Genomic DNA, 22,805 nt, shown 5'->3' on the forward strand with positions numbered 1-22,805 from the left:
CTAGGCACTGGCAGCAGGGGAGGTGGCTCAGGCTAGCCAGCAGAGTGCGTCTTACCCAACCCCCTGCGTATATACTCAGGAGGCTAGCCCAAGCTGCTGCCCGGGCTGTCACAGCCCCACTTCTGCTTTTAGCTCACTAGCTCGATCAGAGCTAGCGCATGTCTGTCCACCTGTGCTGGGAAGCCTGATCTCAGCAGCAGTTTAGACATACCCTTAGAGGCGACTTCTGTACACTTAAGCTCCTTCCTGACAGTGACAATTAGCTAGGATGCTCCAATTAAGTATATGGATTTCATCCCTAGGCAGTTGGATACAAGGTATTCTCAAGGGTTTACTTCCCTCACTAGTCCAAACAAGTCCAAATTTATTGATCTGAAGAGCACACTGTAAAACCTGTTTAGGGCTTGTCTACACAGGAAAGTTTTACCAGTTAAGAGTGGCTTTATTCAGTTATCTTAAACCCCGCCCAAGCAACAAAAGCGTTCTTATAACCAGAATATGGGTGTCGACCCAAAGAGCTGGATTGGTATGATTATGTTGGTTTAGATTCACATCTTAGGGCACGGCTACACTGGAAACGTCAAAGCGCTGTCACAAGAGTGCTCTCGCAGCAGCAGTTTGAAGTGCAAGTGTGGTTGCACACGAGTGCTGGGAGAGCTCTCCCAGCACTCCTGGTAATCCACCTCCACGAGGGGATTAGCTCCGAGCACTGGGAGCACGGCTCCCAGCGCTTGAAGCCTGTTTACACTAGCACTTTAAAGCGCTCTGACTTGCTGCGCTCAGGGGGTGATTTTTCACACCCCTGAGCCAGCAAGTTAGAGCGCTATAAAATGTAAGTGTAACCAAGCCCTTAGTTTATACCAGTATAACTTCCCTATGTGGGCAAGCTCTTATTCAAGTGACTTAAATTGCTTGGGGAGGTTGGGTCTCTCTAGTGGGTTTTTTAGGAATAGCTTTTCATTGTGGTGATTTTTTTAAAAAGCAGCTTCTTCCCTCGTCACACAACCTTGAAGCATTAAAGTGGAGTCAGCTCAGATCTCAAAACTCCATTTCAGAATTCTTGTGCAAGTCCTCAGGCTGTAGTACTTACATTGTTTCCTTCTGAAGCAAGTCCATGCACACGACAAGTGCATCCAGGACTAAGTGAGTTAAAGACAAAAGACATTTAGAACAAGACTGTGTCACAAACATGCATGGTTTTTCTCTTTATTTTAGCGGTTGCAGAGACAGTTAAAGCATTTTAGTGTATGACAACCAAACTAGCACCTATTAAAACAATCTATTCCCTTTCCTACAACCCTCTATTTTCCCTGCACTTTTAAAGGGAAGACTGTTACCAGGGACCAATCCTGCTATTGAAGTCAAGAGCAAAGCTGTGATAGGAGCAGGATCGAGCCCAATGAAAACATTTATCACCTAGACTTTTTGTATTATCATCTCTTTATTTGGAATCCATGACTGAAAACTACATGTAGTTTCAAAATATGACATAATTTTTCACGCTAATTCCCCTTTTCATAATAAACATCTATTTCTGACATCTTGATACATTTCTCTTCTCAAGTAATTTAATTGAAGATGTGCTCTTATCTCTGCGCTCAGAGATCTGTGGCCCAGATCCACAGAGGGACTTAGGCACCGCAATACTGAGCATCATGGCACCTAACTTTTAGGTGCCTAGAAAATCACGGGCACAACACTGCCAACCACACAGACTGAGTTAGGCACCTAGGCTACCCATACAACAAATGGGGAGAGACAGGCACCTTAGACTGCGAACAACAAAGCCAGCACACTAGGCAGGGAGCCGCCTGAGCTAGCCAGTGAGAGATGCCAACCAGAGGGGGGGTATTAAGTCCCACCCCTCTCTCAGAGATAGGCACATTAGTCCAGGCTGCAAGGAGTCGCCTAGCTCTGATAGCAATCCATGACTTGAAGGAAGGCAGGCATTAGGCCACCTAAGTTTGTGTGGGGGTCTGAAACAAAACAGCCTGGTGGGTTGGGGTGGCAGACCTCCCTTATAACTTTTAGCCTAATAGATAGGAGACTCATTCGGAATGTGGGAGACCCCCAGTTCAAGTCCCACCTCCTCCTGAGGGATCAGCTACCTCTCAGGTGAAGGCCCTAACCACTAGGCTATATAGTTACACTAACTTTTTCACTGGTTCAATTCATATTTAATTGTTCAATTGTTTAATAAAAGTGGAACAACTTCAACTGGAGAGACTGACGGAGACCCATATCAGAATATTCCATAGCCTACTGTTAGCCTGACAGGGGCCAGATCCTTGTTCAATCCCTTTTCTCTCTCAGGAGGATAGGGGACTTAAACGGGAGCCTCTAACATCCTGGGTGAGTACCCTATCCACCGGGCGAAAGGTTACAAGAGGTTCCTCTCCTTCCATCCCCAGCTTTTGTGTGTGAACTCACCTGAGGGACCCGGATCCAGCAGCAATACTCAGAGGCCACCTACTGGATCAGACCCCATCATGCAACTTAGGCAGCCAGACGCCTATATTTCCCAGTCTGTGAATTACTCTGGGGCTTACATGAGAGAGAGGTGTCCAGATGACCTATTGCAAGGCAGTAGTGTGCATGCTCAGGTGGGAGGTAGGTGACCAGGCACCTAGAGTGAGGCTGCAGTGTACACACCCAGAGGAAAAAAATTAGGTACCAAGTGAGTTTAGGCATCTACAGGTTAGGGGGCAGCTGAATTGGAGTTCTGTGAATCGCAATGGTGCCTAAAAACAGGATTTACACACCTAAGTCCCATGATAGAGCGCATCCATGTACATACCTCCTTACCCATCAAACCGAGAATATGATTCAGGTTGTGGCAACATACAGTTGACTGGCTGCAGGCTCCCCTGATGCTACTCTGCCAACCTGACTACAGCTTGAAACAATTAGTTTTTGGGTGGAGAAGGAGAACAGGGAGAAATGGGAAAAACTTTCAAATGAAATGTTCAGAGGAATACTTTGAAAAACTCTCACCTATGTTACTAACAAAAGTGACTTTTCATAATGTGTGCATTTCACAGTGAAATGAGGACTGATCAATCTGAAATGCCTATGCACACGCAACTGTGTTGGGCTTCCCTTTTGGTGGGAGCGTTGATTTTTTTAAAAAAGGTTTCCATAGGTTTAATTTGATGAAAACCTATTTTGCATTAGGCTTTTTAAGTCCCTTGAAAAAAATTTTTGGACCCTAATCTGACATTGTCTCTTTGCTGTATATTTTTCTCTCTCAGTCTCATGGAGAAGATACAAGAATCACTTTATACTAGAAACAATTCACTGGGGCCAAGACTCCCCCTAACGTCTTATAAAGAACTTTGAAAATTGGTTAATCTGGAAAACTGGCCCTTGTGCAAACTGTCAACTCCTAAATTCAAAAGGACAATATATGTTTAATAGTAGTTATGACTTCAACAGCACTTCTGGTACAGTTTCACAACATAAGCTCCCAGTCCTCCATGCAACTTTATCTGGTTCAGAGATTTTGTACAGCCAGAGAGGATACAGTCTGCTTGTTCAGAGCCTGGTTGAATCGCGTTTTGTATGTCCTCCAGCAAATCAAAATCCGGTAGCATCAGGTGTCTCTGTACAGTAATGTTCTGATACTGATCACCACTGGCAAGGGTATTCTCTGTACCATCTGTGCCAAACAAAACTACAGAGACTTCATCTTTGCTCTCAGCAAACACCTGGAGATGGAGAAGGTACAAAAAAAAAATCCAAAAATACACACTGTGTTGTACATACATATGTAAAATAGAAAACGTATTATACAAATTTTGCAACTAGGTATCAATTACAGCAGACTCCATGTTACCACATACACAGCCCTTCCAAAATGTATGCATATGCAGAGCTCATTAACTTAGAATTAAATTCAGCTAGCATGCTGCTATGAGTACTACTGATCAACATATGGGGGAAATGAGTAAAATCAGATCACTCAGTTCCTAGAGTAATTCTACATGATGCTAAATTTTAACAATGCTGAAACATTTTATAAGAAGACAGCACTTTTTCCCATAAAAGTCTCCTCTAGCTTAAAAAAAGGGAGTGATCAAGCTAGGTGCACTTAGAAAAGGAGGACTTGTGGCACCTTAGAGACTAACAAATTTATTTGAGCATAAGCTTTCGTGAGCTACAGCTCACTTCATCGGATGCATTTGGTGCACTTGTCATCCACAAAAATCTGCTGGGAGAAAGGCTAGTGTTGCTCTCACATGAAACAGTCATTTAGAATAATTCTAACTACTTTCCCAGCTAAACAAAATGTAATCAAATAAAAAGAGCGAAGAAAAGAGTCTAGCAAGCCTCACTGTTTTCCTTCTTTCATTTCTAACCTTTTAAGTGTATCATACTCAAACGGAAATCACACGTACCTGTCGCTGCACGAACATCGTCATCATCTTCTTGGCTTGTTCAAACGGAGACTCCTCTCCAGGAGCAGAATTGCTCATTGCAAAGCCTACATCCATACACAGCACTATGGCTGCCTAGAAGAAAGTACCAAACTCAATTAGAATATGATGGGGCACACTTAAGTGAAATCATTTAAAGGAGCTAATTCACTCCTTGATCAACATAAAACATACATTTCACTTTACTGCATTACTAATCCCTATTGTTATTTTAATTGCTAATTTGACATGTTTGTGCAGAGGATAAGAATATAGGACTTCCCATACTGGATCAAACTAGTGGTCCATTTAGTCCAGTATTATGTCTCAGGGTTTAGCTACATGAACCCTTAGTTTGCGACAAGCTGGGGTTTGAATCTAGCCTGCACCGACTAACTCTGCGTGGACCCTGTTCACGTGAATTAACACCTGGGTAATGCGCTTTGATCTATCCTCTTTGAAATGGGACTAGATCAAAGTACATTAACAGACAGTTAACGTGTGTCAGCAGGGTCCACACAAACAGTTTGTCAGTTTTGGAAGCAATATTACTTTGGACCTATTAATGTTTAATCTACCATTGTGTTGCCCATTCAGCCAGCTTTGTTAGGTCCCTCTGAAGTTCCTCAGTCTCCACTTGTCTTGATGAACCTAAATAACTGTATTTTCCACTGAATGCAGCCGATGAAGTGAGCTGCAGCTCACGAAAGCTTATGCTCAAATAAATTTGTTCGCCTCTAAGGTGCCACAAGTACTCCTTTTCTTTTTGCTAAATAATTGTGTCATCTGGATGAACAAAGCCAGAAGATTAATTCAGCAAAGGAGCTAGATGGGCAAATCATCCATTTGTTATGCCCTTAGGTGGCATTTGCAAAGAAAGTGACAAAAGGCCAGTTTTCATTTTCAGCCACAGGCTGAACCAAGGATTTTTAAGTGCTCTTCAACAGCTTGTCTGGTGGGCAGCAAATTAAAATTACACAAGCCTAGAACAAAAATGTTTGGTTTTCCTGGGTTGCTGGTAAATAGGGCTTTTTCTAGCTTGGAGTCAGTCATCTTTTTTCTGAAAAGAACGTACATCTGAGTGTACATCTAACATTACATTTGCTGCCATCACATTGTTCACCCTGCTTTCCTGTTATACCACTTCCCCGTACCCTGTGTCCACCTGCTCTATTTAGATAGTAATGTTATCCCTTTTGATCCAAATGGCTAGTCTAAGTTCGGGGCCCTTCATGCTGTTCCACCTGGGAGAAATTAATGATGGACTCAGATATCTTTGATTCAATCTTGTTTATTTACAAAGAATTTAAGTCCTGTTTCTCCAAACACAGAAGGAACCAAAAATCAGCAAACAGCTTCCCTGCTCATAGCATCAAACTCTTTCAGCCAGCACTCTGATGCAAAACTTTTCTCTAGGCTTATCCCAGGGCCACCCACCATGCTTCCAGGCTGTATCTGCTTGGCTTTCGTTCTGCTCTCTGTATCTCTCCCTTTGCTGTCTCTCTCAAACAGATACTCACTTGCTGACCAAAACAGTTCCATCAATTAAAGCTCTAGCCCTTGCATTTGAACCCTCTTAGATTAAGCTTCTACTCAGCTTTTCCATGTGCCTGTGTTTTGGGGTGTTACTGCTGTTGTTTCAGCCACCTGATTACAATGGCTTCTTTACATTTATTCCAAATATAAGGCAGCAGCATGCCTGGCCATAAGAAGCCTTAACCCAACCCATAACAGCAAGCTCTTCAGGACAGGGACTATGTGTTTTTACAATGCTTAGCACAATGGGACGCAATTCTTGGTTGACCCATAGGCACTACAGTAATAAACATGATTAATAATAATGAATGGCCAAGTAACAGAATTGGAAGGATCTGGGTATTAAAGCACAGGATGAGAATCAATAGATATTGGTCATAGTCCCTGACCTGCTGTGTTAACCTGGCTAAGTCAATCCCTTTGCATCAACTTTAACTCCTGGTTCTCTTAAGGATACTGTAAAACTTCATTAACATTTTCAGAGCACTTCGAGATCCTCCACTGGAAGTGAAAAGTTTTATTACTCATCTTTTGCTTCTACTTCCAGGTAATACTGCAAAACTATTTTAAGTAAAACACTGAAATGTTATAGCCAATAAGAATGAAGAAAATAATCAAACGCTATACATTTAGAGAGATTTATTAAATTTATAGACAGCTTTGACTGTAGAACAACACAGCACTTCATTTTCTGGAGTTTGTAGCAGCAGTTGTTAAGTGGTGGGGTGAGGAAATGTATAGATTATATTAAGTAGACATGACCAAACACAAAACTGCATTACACCTTGAGTACAAAGATACCCAGGTAAACAGTGGTACCTGGGTTTATACACCAGTCTCTGGTAGCTAAGTCACTAGCTAGATCTACTTTCTCCATGGGAGGAGATTGTAACAAATCTAATGCTGCCAAAAATCGCTGGGAAAAAGTCTCACTTTAAGTTTGCCAAAAATAAGTTGTTATCCTCATCTTTTTGGGGCTTCTGAGACAGTGGAGCAGAAAGAAACAGCAGAAATGTTCTTTTTCTATTGCTGTCTTTTTTATGGAAAAGGTATAAAATGACACTTGAAAAACCACAGTTCCATCTGAACATTTTATACCTACTATTGTAATAAGTTGCATTTAACTTTACTGAAAGTGAAAGATTAAAGAAAAACCCTTTTTGTTCAGTTTATTTGTGCACTTAACAGCACTTTGTGTATCGTCAACTGCACTTCCTCCCTCATGCACCAGCATGATGAGATTATTCTTGTGCAGTGCTCTGCAGGGGAACCTCACTTGGATGGTGTTTGCCAGTACAAGTAACAAGAAAGAAAACTGAAAAGGGGGCACATGCTCGAAGAAGGAGGGGGGAGAGTTAAATACCTTTTGGGTGGACCTGAGAGCAACACCAAACACCCCTCTAAGTATCAGCAAGAAACTTCCCCTTTTTATTACTTGTCCAAAGGCACTTTTTTAAAATTCAGGTCATTCTATTTAAAAGGCGCTGTCTGTGAAAACTATGTTTTCAAACAATTTATTTTTAAAAAGTCAAGCTGATAGCATGTCTTTAAGGAATTTAATCTGCCAGAGATGCACAGGGACAATTCTTTTAATGCTCTTTTTGTGTGTGTCATCTGCAGTGTTGTTCTAACCTTGTTGGTCCCAGGATATTAGAGAGACAAGGTGGGTGAGGTAATATCTTTTATTGAACCAACTTCTGTTGGTGAAAGAGACAAGCTTTTGAGCTTGCCCAGAGTTCTCTTTCATCAACAGAAATTGGTCCAAAAAAAGATATTACCTCACCCACCTTGTCTCTTTTTTTATTGTTCATTACTAAGCTTTGTGCACTCTTCCTCTGCAGTATCTAGTGCTGTTACTGTCAGAGACAGGCTACTTACTATATTGGATGGATCACTCACCTGGTCCACACTGGAAGAGTGCTTACAATGGTTTTCCCTAAACTGATACTGAAAATGGTTTGAATGATAGATCAGACAAAATTGTTTCCAATACCATTTCAGAGAACTTGACAGACACCACTCTCCAACAAGCAAACACTCTTTCTGAAACAGTGCTGAAAACGACTCTCTCAGGTCTACATTTTCAAGTACATAAAAGGTTGTTACAAGGAGGAGGGAGAAAAATTGTTTCTTCTTAACCTCTGAGGATAGGACAAGAAGCAATAGGCTTAAATTGCAGCAAGGGCAGTTTAGATTGGACATGAGGAAAAACTTTCTGTCAGAGTGGTTAAGCACTGAAATAAATTGCCTAGGGAGGTCGTGAAATCTCCATCATTGGGGATCTTTAAGAGTAGGTTGAACAAACACCTGTCAGGGATGGTCTAGAAGACTCTAGATAATACTTAGTCCTGCCTTGAGTGCAAGGGACTGGACTAGATGACCTCTCAAGGTCCCTTCCAGTTCTATGATTAGCCTGCATCTAATTTTCAATATCAGCTTCAAGGATCCATTGCTGGAACCCCTTTCAGGCAGCAGTTAAATTTCCTAATGCAGACAGGATTAACAATATCTGAAACAGTGTTCAAAGCTTTCTGGATATCTAAGCTGAAACCAGGTGGCATTTTACAGAAAGGCACTATTACAGTCCTAAACCTCAGTTCACAGGTCCTAGTTTCATGACTCTCCCAGTGCTTAACCAAGGAAGGGATCTGGATTCAGGCAAAGTGGATGAGGGTATATCCACATTGCAGCTGTGGATGTGAAGGTCAATGTGTAGACCAGAGGTGGGCAAACTACGGCTCGTGGGCCACATCCAACCTGGGGGACACTCCTGCCCAGCCCCTGAGCTCCTGGCCTGGGAGGCTCACCCCCGGCCCCTGCTTTCCCCCTCCCCTGCAGCCTCAGTGCAGCACAATGCTCTGGGCAGTTGGGCAGTGCAGTTGCAGAGCTGCGGCCTGACCTGGTGCTCTAGGCAGCGCAGCTGTAGCGCCGCCAGCCACCGGTGCTCCAGGCAGCTCAGTGAGGGGTCAGGCAGGAGAGTTGGGGGCGGGGGTGTGGATGGGGGCAGGGCAGGCAGGAGAGTTGGGGCAGGGGCGTTGGATGGGGCAGGCAGGAAGGAGGGGGAGGTTGGATGGGGTGGCAGGGGGCAGTCAGGGGCAAGGGTTCTGGGGGCAGTTAGGGGACAGGGAGAAGGGGTGGTTGGATGGAGCAGGGGTACCGGGGGGCAAGTAAGGAATGAGGGTGGGGTGGATGGGGTGGCAGGGAGCAGTCAGGGGTGGGGGGTCCGGGAGTGGTCAGGGCACAGGGGGTGTTGGATGGGGCAGGATTCCCGGGGGAGCCACCAGGGGGCAAGAAGGTGGGGGGTGTTGCATAGGAGGCGGGGGCCGGGCTACACCTGGCTGTTTGAGGAGACACAGCCTCCCTAACTGGCCCTCCGTACAATTTTGGAAACCCGATGTAGGCCTCAGGCCAAAAAGTTTGCCTGTCCCTGGTGTAGACCTACTAGTACTCTCACTAGCAATAAAGGTGAAGACACCGTGATGCTGGCTTCAGTGCTGGTTGCACAAGAGAGAAGGGGTAAGCAGGCCTGTGCAGCCGGCACTGAAACGTCTTCGCTTCTATTTTGAGGGAGCTAGCTGGAGTGGGTATGTCAATACCAGGTGCATTCACACTCCTGGCAGTGACCCAGCTGCACCCTGGGAGCACGCCCGGGTACACAGGCCAATGGTCGGAGCGGGCAAGGCACTCTCAGCAGCGGTTCGTCACCGGGCACCCTCTACGAACGAAGGACAACCTGGTGATGCAGGCACTTGGCCAAGAGTGGGGAGATCAGGGTCTGGCTCCCAGCTCGGCCGCAGCCTGGCCCGGGGGGGGGGGGGGTCCTGGCCCAGTCCCGCCCCCATTTCCAGCTGTACAACGGGGGTAAAGACTCATCCCCACCTGGCAGAGGCTGACCCCGGGGGGGGGGGGGGGGGTCGCGGCCCGGGAAGATGCTGAAAACCCGCGGGGGGGGGGGCGGGGGATTGGGCACTGGTGGGCAGAGGGGGGATGGGGACCCGGGTGAGGGGGAACTGACCAGCCAGAGGCCGGGACCCCGGGGGGGGGAGGGGACCTCTGGCCGGGCGGAGGCTGGAACCCCCCCCCGGGGGGGGGCGCTGGCCCGGCAGCAGAGGGAGTCGGGCCCAGCTCACGCCCCCGGTCGGAGCGAGGAGGAAGCGCTGCCGGCGCCCGAGCCCCCCTCACGGGAGCGGGGGGGTGGGAACCGCTCCACAGGGATGAGAGGGGCCCGAAGCCTTATGGGACCGCGGAGGGCCCTGCCCTGCCCAGCCCCCCCGCGCCCGCCCTTACCTTGCCGCCTCCCCGCGCCATCTCGCGCCCCGAACCGGGCCGGCGGGTCCCGCGCTCTCCGCGTCCGGCCGGCAACCGGCCCCGCCGCGCTCGCGTTCCGGCCCCACAGCGCCACCTAGCGCGCGCCCCGCGCATGCGCTGCAGCCGGGCGGGGCAAGGCGGCGGGGAGCGGGGGAGGTGTAGAGGGGAAGGGGGAGAGGAGAAGGGGAGGATGGAGGGGGAGGGGGAGAGGGGAGGATGGAGGATGGAAGGGGAAGGGAGACAGAAGAAGGGGAGGACGGAGGAGGAAGGTGTGGGGGGAGGGGGGAATGGAGGGGGAAGGGGGAGAGGAGAAGGGGAGGGGGAGGATGGAGGGGGGAAGGAGGAGAGGAGAAGGCGAGGACGGAGGGGAGAAAGTGAAGAGGGAAAGGGGGAGAGGAGAGGGGGAGGATGGAGGGGGAAGGGGGAGAGGGAGACGGGGAGAGGAGAGGAGAGGGGGAGGATGGAGGGGGAGGATGGAGGGGGAAAAGTGAAGATGGAAAGGGCGAGAGGGGGAATGGAGGGTGTAGGGGGAAAGGAGAAGGGGAGGACGGAGGGGGAAGGTGTAGGGGAAAAGGGGGAGAGGAGAAGGGGAGGATGGAGGGAGGAAAGTGAAGAGAGAAAGGGGGAGAGGAGAAGGGGAGGATGGACGGGAGGAAGTTAGATGGAAGGGGGGATGGTGGATGGACGGGAGGAAGTTAGATGGAAGGGGGGGGGAATGGAGGATGGAGGGGGAAGGTGCAGGGGGAAAGGAGAAGGGGAGGACGGAGGGGGAAGATGTAGAGGGAAAGGAGGAGAGGAGAACGGGAGGATGGAGAGGGAGAAGGTAGAGGGAAAGGGGGAGAGGTGAAATGGAGGAGGGCCAGGGCTGGAACCCACCCCTAAATTGAGCCTCCATGACCTCAGTCCCCTCACCCACTGTGGGGTGCTCTAGGGAGTCTCAGAGTGGAGTCTGGTGATTCTTTGCTGCAGTCCTCTGTGTATCAGCTCTGATTGACCTCACCAGATCTGACTTCATTGCAGACCCTGCAGTTCTGTCCCTGCTGGGGCAATGACAGTGGCAAGCAGTGACCACACAGCCTCCTTAAAGCAAAGTATCACTGATTTAGAATGAAAGCATTTCAGAAAAAACATATCTTAAAAGCGATAAAACATTCTGTCTGCATCTCCAGCCATTGATTCCCTGGCTCTGGGAAGGCCCCCTGCTTAGACGCCCTCCACAGAGTCTCTGTCACAGCCGTCTCCCTAGACTTGCTGACAAGTAACCCTCTTTTGTCCCCCAAGAAAAACTTTTTAGCTCTTTCATGTTCTTTTGATCTCTAGCTGCCTAACTTCAGCAAAACAAAACTTGCAGCTTACTTGGGACTGGAGACAAGATTCTTGACGCTAACAGCTTGACCAGTGGTCTTTCAGTTGTGTTCCGGGGTGTCCTTACCTAGATCTGCTGTATTGCTCCCTCCACAGACCCCTAATAAATTAAAGCAATACAGTCATAAAAAAAATTCTAGGAACCCAATATACAATCACTTCCCCTCACTAGCCTGGTCATACACAGTCTTCATAAAACGGTTACTAATTCATAGATTAGTACATAGCAATTCCATGTCTATCATATATGGCATCCTCGTCTTACTGTCCAATGATCTCTGAACACAGTTCCCGCCAAAACCCACCAATGCGCCAATCCTGTGTCAGCCTGCTTTGAGGATGCTGGTGCTTAAGGGATTCCCTCACCCCAGCACACTCCCGTTGTCCAGAAATACAGGGTAGCTAGGCAGCGTAGTGAAAATGTTACAGGAAAGCAGGTACAGGGAAAACCCGGGGAACAACTGCATGGGGGGGAAACAAGGCACTGCCTTATTTATTCATTCACTGCTCAGGTTCATCACCCTGAGAACATAAGAGAAGAAACAACAGATGGAGGCACACAGACGGATGGGGAAATACAAGGAAACAATGGGACAATATTGGTCAGTGTAATCCACAGGGGTCTCAGTGCACCAGCCTCTTAACCATTGTAAAGTTTTTTGTACACCTCACAGCAAAGGAGAGTTTGAAGGAGGGATCTGAAAGAGGATAATGAGGTCCTGATTTTTGGTTACTCTATTCCAGAGTAAAGGATGAAATTCCAGCCCCCGGCATTTGCTCAATATCCTGGTGTTTTTTCTGAACCATGGCCTAGGTGTTCCCCTGAAACCCTAGAGTTGACCTAGAAACCTAGCTGCAGGCATTGTGCCAAAACCCTTCTTCCAGATGTTGGCTCAGAACCATCTCCGTCCATTCCCCAATGAACCCTGGTCCTAGGCACTGGCTCAGATGTGCGGAAAGGCTGGTGAAACTGACTCAATGTTAAAAGTTGAAACCATGTAATCTTCCTCCCATTTGTAATCCTCTTTCTTCTGCAGTAGGCATTTGTTACTGTCTCTTCATAGAATCATAGAATATCAGGGTTGGAAGGGACCTCAGGAGATCATCTAGTCCAACCCCCTGCTCAAAGCAGGACCAATCCCCAACTAAATCATCCCAGCCAGGGCTTTGTCAAGCCTGACCTTAAAAACCTCAAAGGAAGAAGATTCCACCACCTCCCTAGGTAACGCATTCCAGTGCTTCACCACCCTCCTAGTGAAAAAGTTTTTCCTAATATCCATCCTTGAATATATGTGATTTTATAAATATCTCAGTGAAATACACAGACAATTAACCCAAACAACCTCACTCCCCACCTCCTGGGGTCTATTTACACCATCGAAAGAAACCCTCTCTAATCACTTCTGAATCAAGTTTCAGTTCTTGATCTCATCTCCCGCAAGTCTACACAGAGCCTCCTTGTCATCAGGATTGATTAATGGACTCCATCTGGGGATGCCAGAGCATTTCTGGCCTGGATTGAAACTGAAATGTCTTTGCTTAAAATGCCTGCCAAAGAGACTTGATTAATTGGTTATTTTCATTTTACAGAATGCCAGGCTCTAGATATAAATAATAAACATGTGAAATCTACACAGAAGAAGAAGCCAGGGCAATCCAGATAATCCTGCCTGCAACAAAGGGACTGGGAATCCTAGTCTCGTCACCTTCCTCAACAGAAGGTGCTCTCATTCCTTTCTGCCTTTGGTTCTTTCTTGGTACCCCAGGAAAACAAGGCCTGGCTTGAACAAACACAGCCTAAGACAGTAGTTATGAGGAGGCTGCTTGACTTCATTCAGCCCCTTTCCAATGGAGCAAGGAAAATAGCCTCCCTGTTTTGTTACAAGAAGGAGTGCATTATCCAGGCAGCTGCAGCTGTGACCCAGCTGGGCCTGGCAGCCCTTGTCAAGCGTGAATGGGTTCAGGGTGAGGTGAGCGATAGCTCTTTCGCCTTTCTCCCTGCTGGAGCTATAGAACATAATGTAGATCCTGACTAAGGGTTCCTGCAGCCAAAATTCCACAGGGTGGGAAATGGAGTGGGGAGTGTTAAAGTCTGGGGGAACAGCCCAATAACTTTATTGAAATAAATAACCTTTCACAGAAGGGTTACATCAGATCATATTAGGAGACCTGCCTGGGTCCTCTTACAGGGCAGAGCCTTAACTACATGGGCCTGCAAAACAAGACATGACCTGGGAGTCTGCCCCAGGTTTCACATAGTGAAGCAAGCGGCTAACGGCAGGCCCAGGGTACTATGATGCATGTGGGAGAAAATCTTGACCCCCCACCCCCAAGTTATAATGATGAAAGCCTGACCTTAAACCTTAAATCTGGCATTTCCTAATTTTTTTTATTCTTGATTTGCAACTTTAAAGATCTTTTAACATAGTTTTTTGGATGTCACTGTAGCTTATGTTAGGTTATTTTTCCTCTTTGTAGACTAGCCAGTGGAGGGCAACATGATCACATTTAAGCAGATCAAGCATTTTCTCCTGTGCAGGGGATTAGTAACATACTCACCAGCCAGTACATTTTTTGTAGTAGGATCCCAAATTTAGCAAAGGGATTTATGAATTCAACAACTGCAGAAAAGTACCCTAGACTAAAAAAAAAAAAAAACAAAAACCCAACAGCCCTTCCCTGAATTTCCACTTCTTAAACATTTGTTGTTAAAAGATTCCCCCGCGGCAGAGCCCTGATACACCGGGTTTCTGCTCCGAGTACTGATGTCATGACTAAGTTCTAAATCCTTGGGTTAACAAAAAGTTTCTAAAGGAGACGATGAAAGACACTTTAATTCTAGTATTGCAAAAGGCAAAATATTACTCATTGTAAAGCTACTGGCAACCTGACAGCTGTCCCTGGTATTAAAATAATTCTGAAGTAGATTTTGCTGGGTTAGATGTATAAATCTGCTCCAACGTATGTTTGCATTACCATGATTTATATTGCTATCTCCAATTTGGTGCCTGATTTTATTTATTCATGAGTAGCCCCTGTGGCTTCACTAGGGTTGCTTATATAAGGGTTGCAGGACTGGGTCCTTAAACAGTAGGTCAAGAGGGTTCTTCTATCAAAGGTCATGGCTCCAGGTTGGTAGGAGGAGTGGAAACCTTTCAAAACTATAGCAAATAGATTGGGTGAATCTGGAATAAAGGAGAACAGACAAGGTAAATAGGTGAGAAAGAGATAATAAATATGGGGCCAAATGACATTGCAATTTGGACAGCAGGAAAAAAAAAACAGGCATGGTAGAACTCAGCAGGGCTACATTCTGCCTAGAAGTGAGGCACTGGCCACTATTGTGCTATAGGTTACCGAAAACTAGATTATCTCAGAAGCACCATCCTACACTTCTTATTCTTTACGTGCTCTCAGTTTCACAATCAGGTCATCTGTAGCTCTCTTGCATTCCTGTGTTTATGCAGTAGGTTATTGTTTGTTTGTTGCCTTTAGCAATCCAGATGCAGCTGCTGCTTTCCTAGGAAATGCTTTCACGCAGTGTGGTTTTCTGGGCAACATGGCTAAAATAATTAATGCCATCAAGCTTCTGCATTTGGTTCAGAATAAATGAAATCCTCTAAATCCCACCATCCCCACCCCCACCAACAGTGTGCCTACACGCATACACACACTCACGAGGGCCACAGATTAGTCCTCATGGAAGAGGAATTTGTCCCACATTCATCAAATCAGAGAGAGAGACGGCTGAGGGACGGGGGAGAGAGATTCTTCATCTGTCTGTAAGGCAGGCAGAGAGCAAACCTCTGCATTGCAAAGGCTGTACGTGACTCTCTTTCCTAGCGGAATGGATGAACCCACTCTGGAAGTCCCACTTAACTTCCAGCTACTAGAACTTGATTGGAATTATGCTGGAAAGATGAAGGTTGGGGAAGCAGTTTTTATCGGAGCAATTATCTAGTTTGTGCACCCCAGAAGTAGGATATTTTAGGATGTGATGCAGCTTGACATGATGGCCAGCCTCCAGAGTAGCCTTTTCTTAGCCTTTAATTATTATAAATAGCCTTTCATTGATATAAACCCTAATATGCTTCCATTTCGGGCACTGGAAGCAGCCTTATATAGTCAGAGAGTCAGGCAATGCAACGGAGCGGAGCTATATGCAGTACTGTTTGAATCGCAGCCAGAATTGTTTCAGATTCAAAAGCAAAGATTCTGTTCTTCGTGTATATAACCTGGTGCTAATCCACAAAACTATCACAGGCGTGGCTGTGCAAAAATGGTGGAGGGAAATGTGAATATGTTTGCAATTTCCAGCCAGGAGACTTCGTTTCTGCAAAAATTTGGAGTTTTTTGGGACTTTTGACAAACGTGGGTTTTTTTTAAAAAATTGGATTTTCAAAATAAATTTCAAATCGTTGCATGTCTCATTTTGTAGCAAGATATTTCAAACAGTCCTTATCAAGGTTTATAGTCTCTGTGGACTGCAACCAGTAGAGGGCAACATAATCATCCACACTTCAGAGAGAGCATTAGTGTAGTTTGCATTTGGTCACCACAAAGTAACCTTTCTCACAGACATTTGATCAGGTCTAACACGTCATTCGGTAGAGGGCAGGGATGCTACACACATTGTAGGAGGACAGACAGACTAAAACTCTGAAACCAGACAGACTAAAGTATCTTATTATTACAGATGTTCTTTGGGAACAGTACAACCCCCCTCTCTCTGCTCTTTGTTCTATGTGGACACTAGTGCCCTGGTTCCTGATGATGCTCATTTTTAAATTACAGGGGTACTCATTTGAATAAAACTCTACGGGTGCTATCAAAATCAGTGGCATTTATTGACACCTCACACACTTCTTCTACCATTAAATATTAAGGAAAATCTCCAGGGTTCCACTAATTGTATCTAATTACAAAGAAAGGCAACTCACTGCAAATAGTTTTTTAACATCATAAATATGCCATAGAAATGCCACAGTTAACAATCAGATTGGAAGCTGCCACCTTGATGGTCTGATGAGATGCACTGAAACAGCAGGTGGAAGGAAGGAATTAAGAGCATGGTCTCCTTGTGCCAGCTAAACCAGGATTTGCTGGATTAATGCCCAGCACAGGCATGGTAGAAGCACTGCAGTTTGCCTTTCATATTTTGAACTGCTAGGAGCACAGCTGCAAGTGCATGAGCAGCCCGACTAGAGTAAAACAAACTGCATTTCATAGAATCATAGAATATCAGGGTTGGAAGGGACCCCAGAAGGTCATCTAGTCCAACCCCCTGCTCAAAGCAGGACCAAGTCCCAGTTAAATCATCCCAGCCAGGGCTTTGTCAAGCCTGACCTTAAAAACCTCTAAGGAAGGAGATTCTACCACCTCCCTAGGTAACGCATTCCAGTGTTTCACCACCCTCTTAGTGAAAAAGTTTTTCCTAATATCCAATCTAAACCTCCCCCATTGCAACTTGAAACCATTACTCCTCGTTCTGCCATCTGCTACCATTGAGAACAGTCTAGAGCCATCCTCTTTGGAACCCCCTTTCAGGTAGTTGAAAGCAGCTATCAAATCCCCCCTCATTCTTCTCTTCTGCAGACTAAACAATCCCAGCTCCCTCAGCCTCTCCTCATAAGTCATGTGCTCTAGACCCCTAATCATTTTTGTTGCCTTTCGCTGGACTCTTTCCAATTTATCCACATCCTTCTTGTAGTGTGGGGCCCAAAACTGGACACAGTACTCCAGATGAGGCCTCACCAGTGTCGAATAGAGGGGAACGATCACGTCCCTCGATCTGCTCGCTATGCCCCTACTTATACATCCCAAAATGCCATTGGCCTTCTTGGCAACAAGGGCACACTGCTGACTCATATCCAGCTTCTCGTCTACTGTCACCCCTAGGTCCTTTTCCGCAGAACTGCTGCCTAGCCATTCGGTCCCTAGTCTGTAGCGGTGCATTGGATTCTTCCATCCTAAGTGCAGGACCCTGCACTTATCCTTATTGAACCTCATCAGATTTCTTTTGGCCCAATCCTCCAATTTGTCTAGGTCCTTCTGTATCCTATCCCTCCCCTCCAGCGTATCTACCACTCCTCCCAGTTTAGTATCATCCGCAAATTTGCTCAGAGTGCAATCCACACCATCCTCCAGATCATTTATGAAGATATTGAACAAAACGGGCCCCAGGACCGACCCCTGGGGCACGCCACTTGACACCGGCTGCCAACTAGACATGGAGCCATTGATCACTACCCGTTGAGCCCGACAATCTAGCCAGCTTTCTACCCACCTTATAGTGCATTCATCCAGCCCATACTTCCTTAACTTGCTGACAAGAATGCTGTGGGAGACCGTGTCAAAAGCTTTGCTAAAGTCAAGAAACAATACATCCACTGCTTTCCCTTCATCCACAGAACCAGTAATCTCATCATAAAAGGCGATTAGATTAGTCAGGCATGACCTTCCCTTGGTGAATCCATGCTGACTGTTCCTGATCACTTTCCTCTCCTCTAAGTGCTTCAGGATTGATTCTTTGAGGACCTGCTCCATGATTTTTCCAGGGACTGAGGTGAGGCTGACTGGCCTGTAGTTCCCAGGATCCTCCTTCTTCCCTTTTTTAAAGATGGGCACTACATTAGCCTTTTTCCAGTCATCCGGGACTTCCCCCGTTCGCCACGAGTTTTCAAAGATAATGGCCAAGGGCTCTGCAATCACAGCCGCCAATTCCTTCAGCACTCTCGGATGCAATTCGTCCGGCCCCATGGACTTGTGCACGTCCAGCTTTTCTAAATAGTCCCTAACCACCTCTATCTCTACAGAGGGCTGGCCATCTCTTCCCCATTTTGTGATGCCCAGCACAGCAGTCTGGGAGCTGACCTTGTTAGTGAAAACAGAGGCAAAAAAAGCATTGAGTACATTAGCTTTTTCCACATCCTCTGTCACTAGGTTGCCTCCCTCATTCAGTAAGGGGCCCACACTTTCCTTGGCTTTCTTCTTGTTGCCAACATACCTGAAGAAACCCTTCTTGTTACTCTTGACATCTCTTGCTAGCTGCAGCTCCAGGTGCGATTTGGCCCTCCTGATATCTTTCCTACATGCCCGAGCAATATTTTTATACTCTTCCCTGGTCATATGTCCAACCTTCCACTTCTTGTAAGCTTCTTTTTTATGTTTAAGATCCGCTAGGATTTCACCATTAAGCCAAGCTGGTCGCCTGCCATATTTACTATTCTTTCGACTCATCGGGATGGTTTGTCCCTGTAACCTCAACAGGGATTCCTTGAAATACAGCCAGCTCTCCTGGACTCCCTTCCCCTTCATGTTAGTCCCCCAGGGGATCCTGGCCATCTGTTCCCTGAGGGAGTCAAAGTCTGCTTTCCTGAAGTCCAGGGTCCGTATCCTGCTGCTTACCTTTCTTCCCTGCGTCAGGATCCTGAACTCAACCAACTCATGGTCACTGCCTCCCAGATTCCCATCCACTTTTGCTTCCCCCACTAATTCTACCCGGTTTGTGAGCAGCAGGTCAAGAAAAGCGCCCCCCCTTTATTTCCTTTATTCCTCTCTAATCTATATCCCCTCTTAGCTGTATTTTCTAACTGATCACCTCCATGATCTCATGGAAGATAGGTCCATCAATGGCTAGCATTGGTCTGGGATGCAACCCCATGCTCTGGACGTCCCTGGCCTCTGTTTGTCAGAAGCGGGGAATGGGCGACGGGGATGGATCACTTGATGATGACCTGTTCTGTTCATTCCCTCTGGAGCACCTGGCATTGACCACTGCAGGAAGGCAGGATACTGGGCTAGATGGACCATTGGTCTGACCCAGTATGGCCGTTCTTATGCATTTAGGATTTAGAATGCATAGTGACCTAAGAAAATAAAAAGTAAACATCTCTAACCACTTATAATTAAGTCTAAGATTTTGTCACGGACATTTTTCATAAAAGTCAGGGACAGGTCATGGGCAATAATGAAAAATTCACGGAAGCCTGTGACTTGTCCCTGACTTTTACTAAAAATATCCATGACCAGATGGGCAGCCTGGGCAGCTGCGGGAGGGCTGGGAGCTCCAGGGTCCCCCTCTGCTGGCAGCTCGGAGCTGCAGGGGTCCCCCCTGCCTCCTGCAGAGAACTCCAGGGGTCCCCCCTGCTGCCCACGGAGGCAGAGAGCTCTGGGAGTCCCCCCTGCCATCTGCGGCAGCTGAGAGCTCTGGGGATACCCCCTGCTGCCTACGGTAGCAGGGAACAGCAGGGGTCCCTCCACAACCCGTAGCTGCCGGGAGCTCCAGGAATCCCCCCTGCCACCAGCGGGGAGCTGCGGGAATCCCCCTGCTACCCGCATGGCCAGGACTTGTAGGGGGTCCGCCTGCCACTGGCGGTGGCCGGGACCTGTGGGGGCTCCTGCTGCCTGGGTACCTAACAGCTCCCTGCCTCCGCAGGCAGGGGAGGACCCTGCAGCTTCCAGCCAGCGCTGGCTGAAGTCACGGAAATCTTTGGAAGTCATGGAATCCGTGACTTCATCACAGCCTTATTTATAATCACTTAAAATCTATCTTTCTGCAGTTAATAGACTTGGCTGGGGGCATTTGCTGGTGTCTCTTTCTATACAGTTCATGAGTGACTTACAGACCATTCATGCAATTTAGCTGGGTGTGTCTCTGTATGCTCCTAAGTGATAACAGCACCTGGAGGGGTTTTACTGCTTGTCACTAGCAAAGCATCTTGAGAGCCAGTCTACGCTGGAGAGTTAAAGGGGCACAGCAGTCCCAGATTGTACCCCAGGGATCCTGTCACATCTACTGATACAAATAAATATTTTGGTTTGAAGATGCCATTCTGAGTCTCTGTATCATCTCATAGTCATCGCTCCCAAAAGTGAATCTGTTTAGGTGGCCAAACATGGCCAGACCTGAGGAAGAATCATGGTTAGTACACAGGGACGCTGTAGGCCTGATCTACCAGCGGGGTGAATCAAGGGATTTCACCTGGAGAGAAGTGAAGGGCTGGGGCCTGTTGCTTGAAAGGGTGCAGTCAGGAGTGGCCTACGCAGGGTCAAATGTTTGCCCACCCCTGTGCTAGTGCAACTATTAGAAACTGTTTACTTATCTCTTATACTCCCCTGAAAAATGGTGTCCCAACAACTCTGGAGGTGATAGGTCAAATAGGCTGACGACCTTCTTCCCTAGGTCCAGCACCTTGGTCCTGTCCCATCACAACAGGATCCTGAGCCCCCTCAACCTTCACTCTGGACTAGAAGGAGGAATTTCGTATCTGCTCCTCCAGGAAGGGAATTCCCTCATGGCAACATGCGTCATACCAGGAACACCCGCTTACCATTTTCAGGACAACATAATAAGGTACCACCAGTCTTTTACGGATGCCTGAACTTCGTTGTAAGGAAGCTAGGTCTCCTCTGTGTCCATTCTGGTGGGTCTTATTCTCCTGCTCTGTCCCCCACTGAGCCCTTACTGGGAAAGATGAGCCAGTTTTTTTCAAGGAGTAGCCGCTGTTGGCCAAGAGAAAATAACACAGAAGGTCTAATTAAGGGTTTGCCCTCCCCTACCAGGAAGAGCAGGACTGCTCTTGAGTAAGTCAGCATGGGATGCACATCCTTTGATGTTTCTACTGACGCAAGGGGAAACCAGACTCAGCAACCCCACTTTCAAATGGTACAGACAGGGACAATGGTCGAGAATGTTGGATTCCTAGGGAAGCTCCCTCGTACAGCTGTAAACAACAGCAAGGAGTCTTTGGGTACGTCTGCAAAAAAACCCCACAACCCCAGCCCATGGCAGAAGTCTCAGAGCACAAACAACTCGGGCTAACGCTACAGGGGCTAAAAACAGCAGAGCAGATGTTTGGGCTTAGGCTGCAGCCAAGGTTCTGGGACCTTCCCCCCTTGCTCCAGCCTGACCCCTACTGTCTACGCAGCTATTTTTAGCCCCGGAGCACAAGCCCTGCAAGCCGGAGTCAGTTGACCGAGGCTCACAGTCGCTGCCATGAGGGTATTTTTGTGTGGAGCAGACACAACCAAAGAGTAAGTGGGTTCCAGTATGCAACCCTGTCTTCTCTCTCAGTCCTATGGGTAGATGTGGGTTCTCCTCTACTATCACTAGCATGGAAGGAACAGGGGACTCTCAAATGATCCCCTGAACGATTTAGGCAACTAATGAATTCTAGGGAGTTTCTTCCCCGTCTATGAAATTCTAGCAAATGTATAAAACTGCCCTGGGTCTGCGCAGTAACTGCATGGCTGCCAGCACAGTCACAAGTTAATCTGAGGCCTGCAGCAAACAGAGGGTGGTATTATCTAGCCATTCTCTGAGTCCCTGGGAAGAGAGATGGGAAAGGGGGTTTGAAATCTGAGTGACAGCTCTCCCTGGCTAAGACCACCCTGGCACACAAAGCAATGCTAATGCTGGTTTTATAGGCCAATGGAGGATTTTCCCATAGTGGGAAAATCTGCAGCGGGTGTAAGGCTCCCGTAACAGCTCCTATATACCCAGCCCAGGCTTAGGGGCATGTCTGTGGGAAGAAAGGAGGCATGGTTAGGGCATTTCTATGCCCAGACACTCCCTGGAGTGCCCGCTGACAGAAGGGTGTAAGTTGGAGCAACCCTGAGGCTACTCCAATGTTGGTCAGTACCTGGACACAAGGCGAGGGAGCATAAAGCCACCTTTGCCCTTGCAGCTTAGATGTAGCCCAGGATCGGCGCCTTCTTATTGCCTCTCTCCTCAAGTAAAACCATCCAGTTTCACCTGATGGCTCCTGCCACTGCCTCCAGCAAAGAGGGTGAAGTCCGGAGTGAATATCTCCAAAATGGAGGAATCACCCACTCCCACACCTTGCACGCCGTCTTTAGACATCACAAGGGAGCAGTAAAGGGCACACACTTTCTTTGTGCTCTGCCATTCATCTTTGAGTCATTGAAACAAACAGCTTTTCACCACCGCCCTGCAGGAGCTGCAGGCTACAGCATGAACGTGAAAGCCTTAGCACTGGAGAGATATGCACCTGGCTGGCTCTGAGCCCAGTGGATAACCAGCAAGGAAAATCAAACCAAAGAGTGATCATTTGTGTAATAAAAAGTAAAAGCTAGGTGGAAGTCAGTGCCCGAAGACTGTCTTGGCACCCTACAGGAATGGATCAATGCAAAGACTTGTTAATAATTTCAGACACAACG

The 22,805-nt window shown here is 47.2% G+C and overlaps 1 protein-coding gene across 2 annotated transcripts in view; it reads right to left on the bottom strand.

The window, feature by feature from the left end:
• The window catches only part of XRCC5 (X-ray repair cross complementing 5), a 71,383-nt gene extending 61,002 nt beyond the window's left edge, over positions 1 to 10,381 (bottom strand). The window contains exons 1-4 of one of the 2 annotated variants that reach the window (XM_037911994.2): positions 10,239 to 10,381; positions 4,398 to 4,511; positions 3,524 to 3,707; positions 1,091 to 1,139 (exon numbers count right to left, since the gene is read on the bottom strand). In XM_037911994.2, coding sequence (XP_037767922.2) covers positions 1,091 to 1,139; positions 3,524 to 3,707; positions 4,398 to 4,511; positions 10,239 to 10,373 — 482 coding nt within the window. In that variant the 5' untranslated portion in view covers positions 10,374 to 10,381. The remainder of the gene's footprint in view (positions 1 to 1,090; positions 1,140 to 3,523; positions 3,708 to 4,397; positions 4,512 to 10,238) is intronic. The other variant, XM_037911996.2, reaches the window with a different exon arrangement.
• Positions 10,382 to 22,805: the final 12,424 nt, after the last annotated feature.

The sequence above is a fragment of the Chelonia mydas genome, chromosome 11 (genome assembly GCF_015237465.2).
Source record: "Chelonia mydas isolate rCheMyd1 chromosome 11, rCheMyd1.pri.v2, whole genome shotgun sequence".
NCBI lineage: Eukaryota > Metazoa > Chordata > Testudines > Cheloniidae > Chelonia > Chelonia mydas.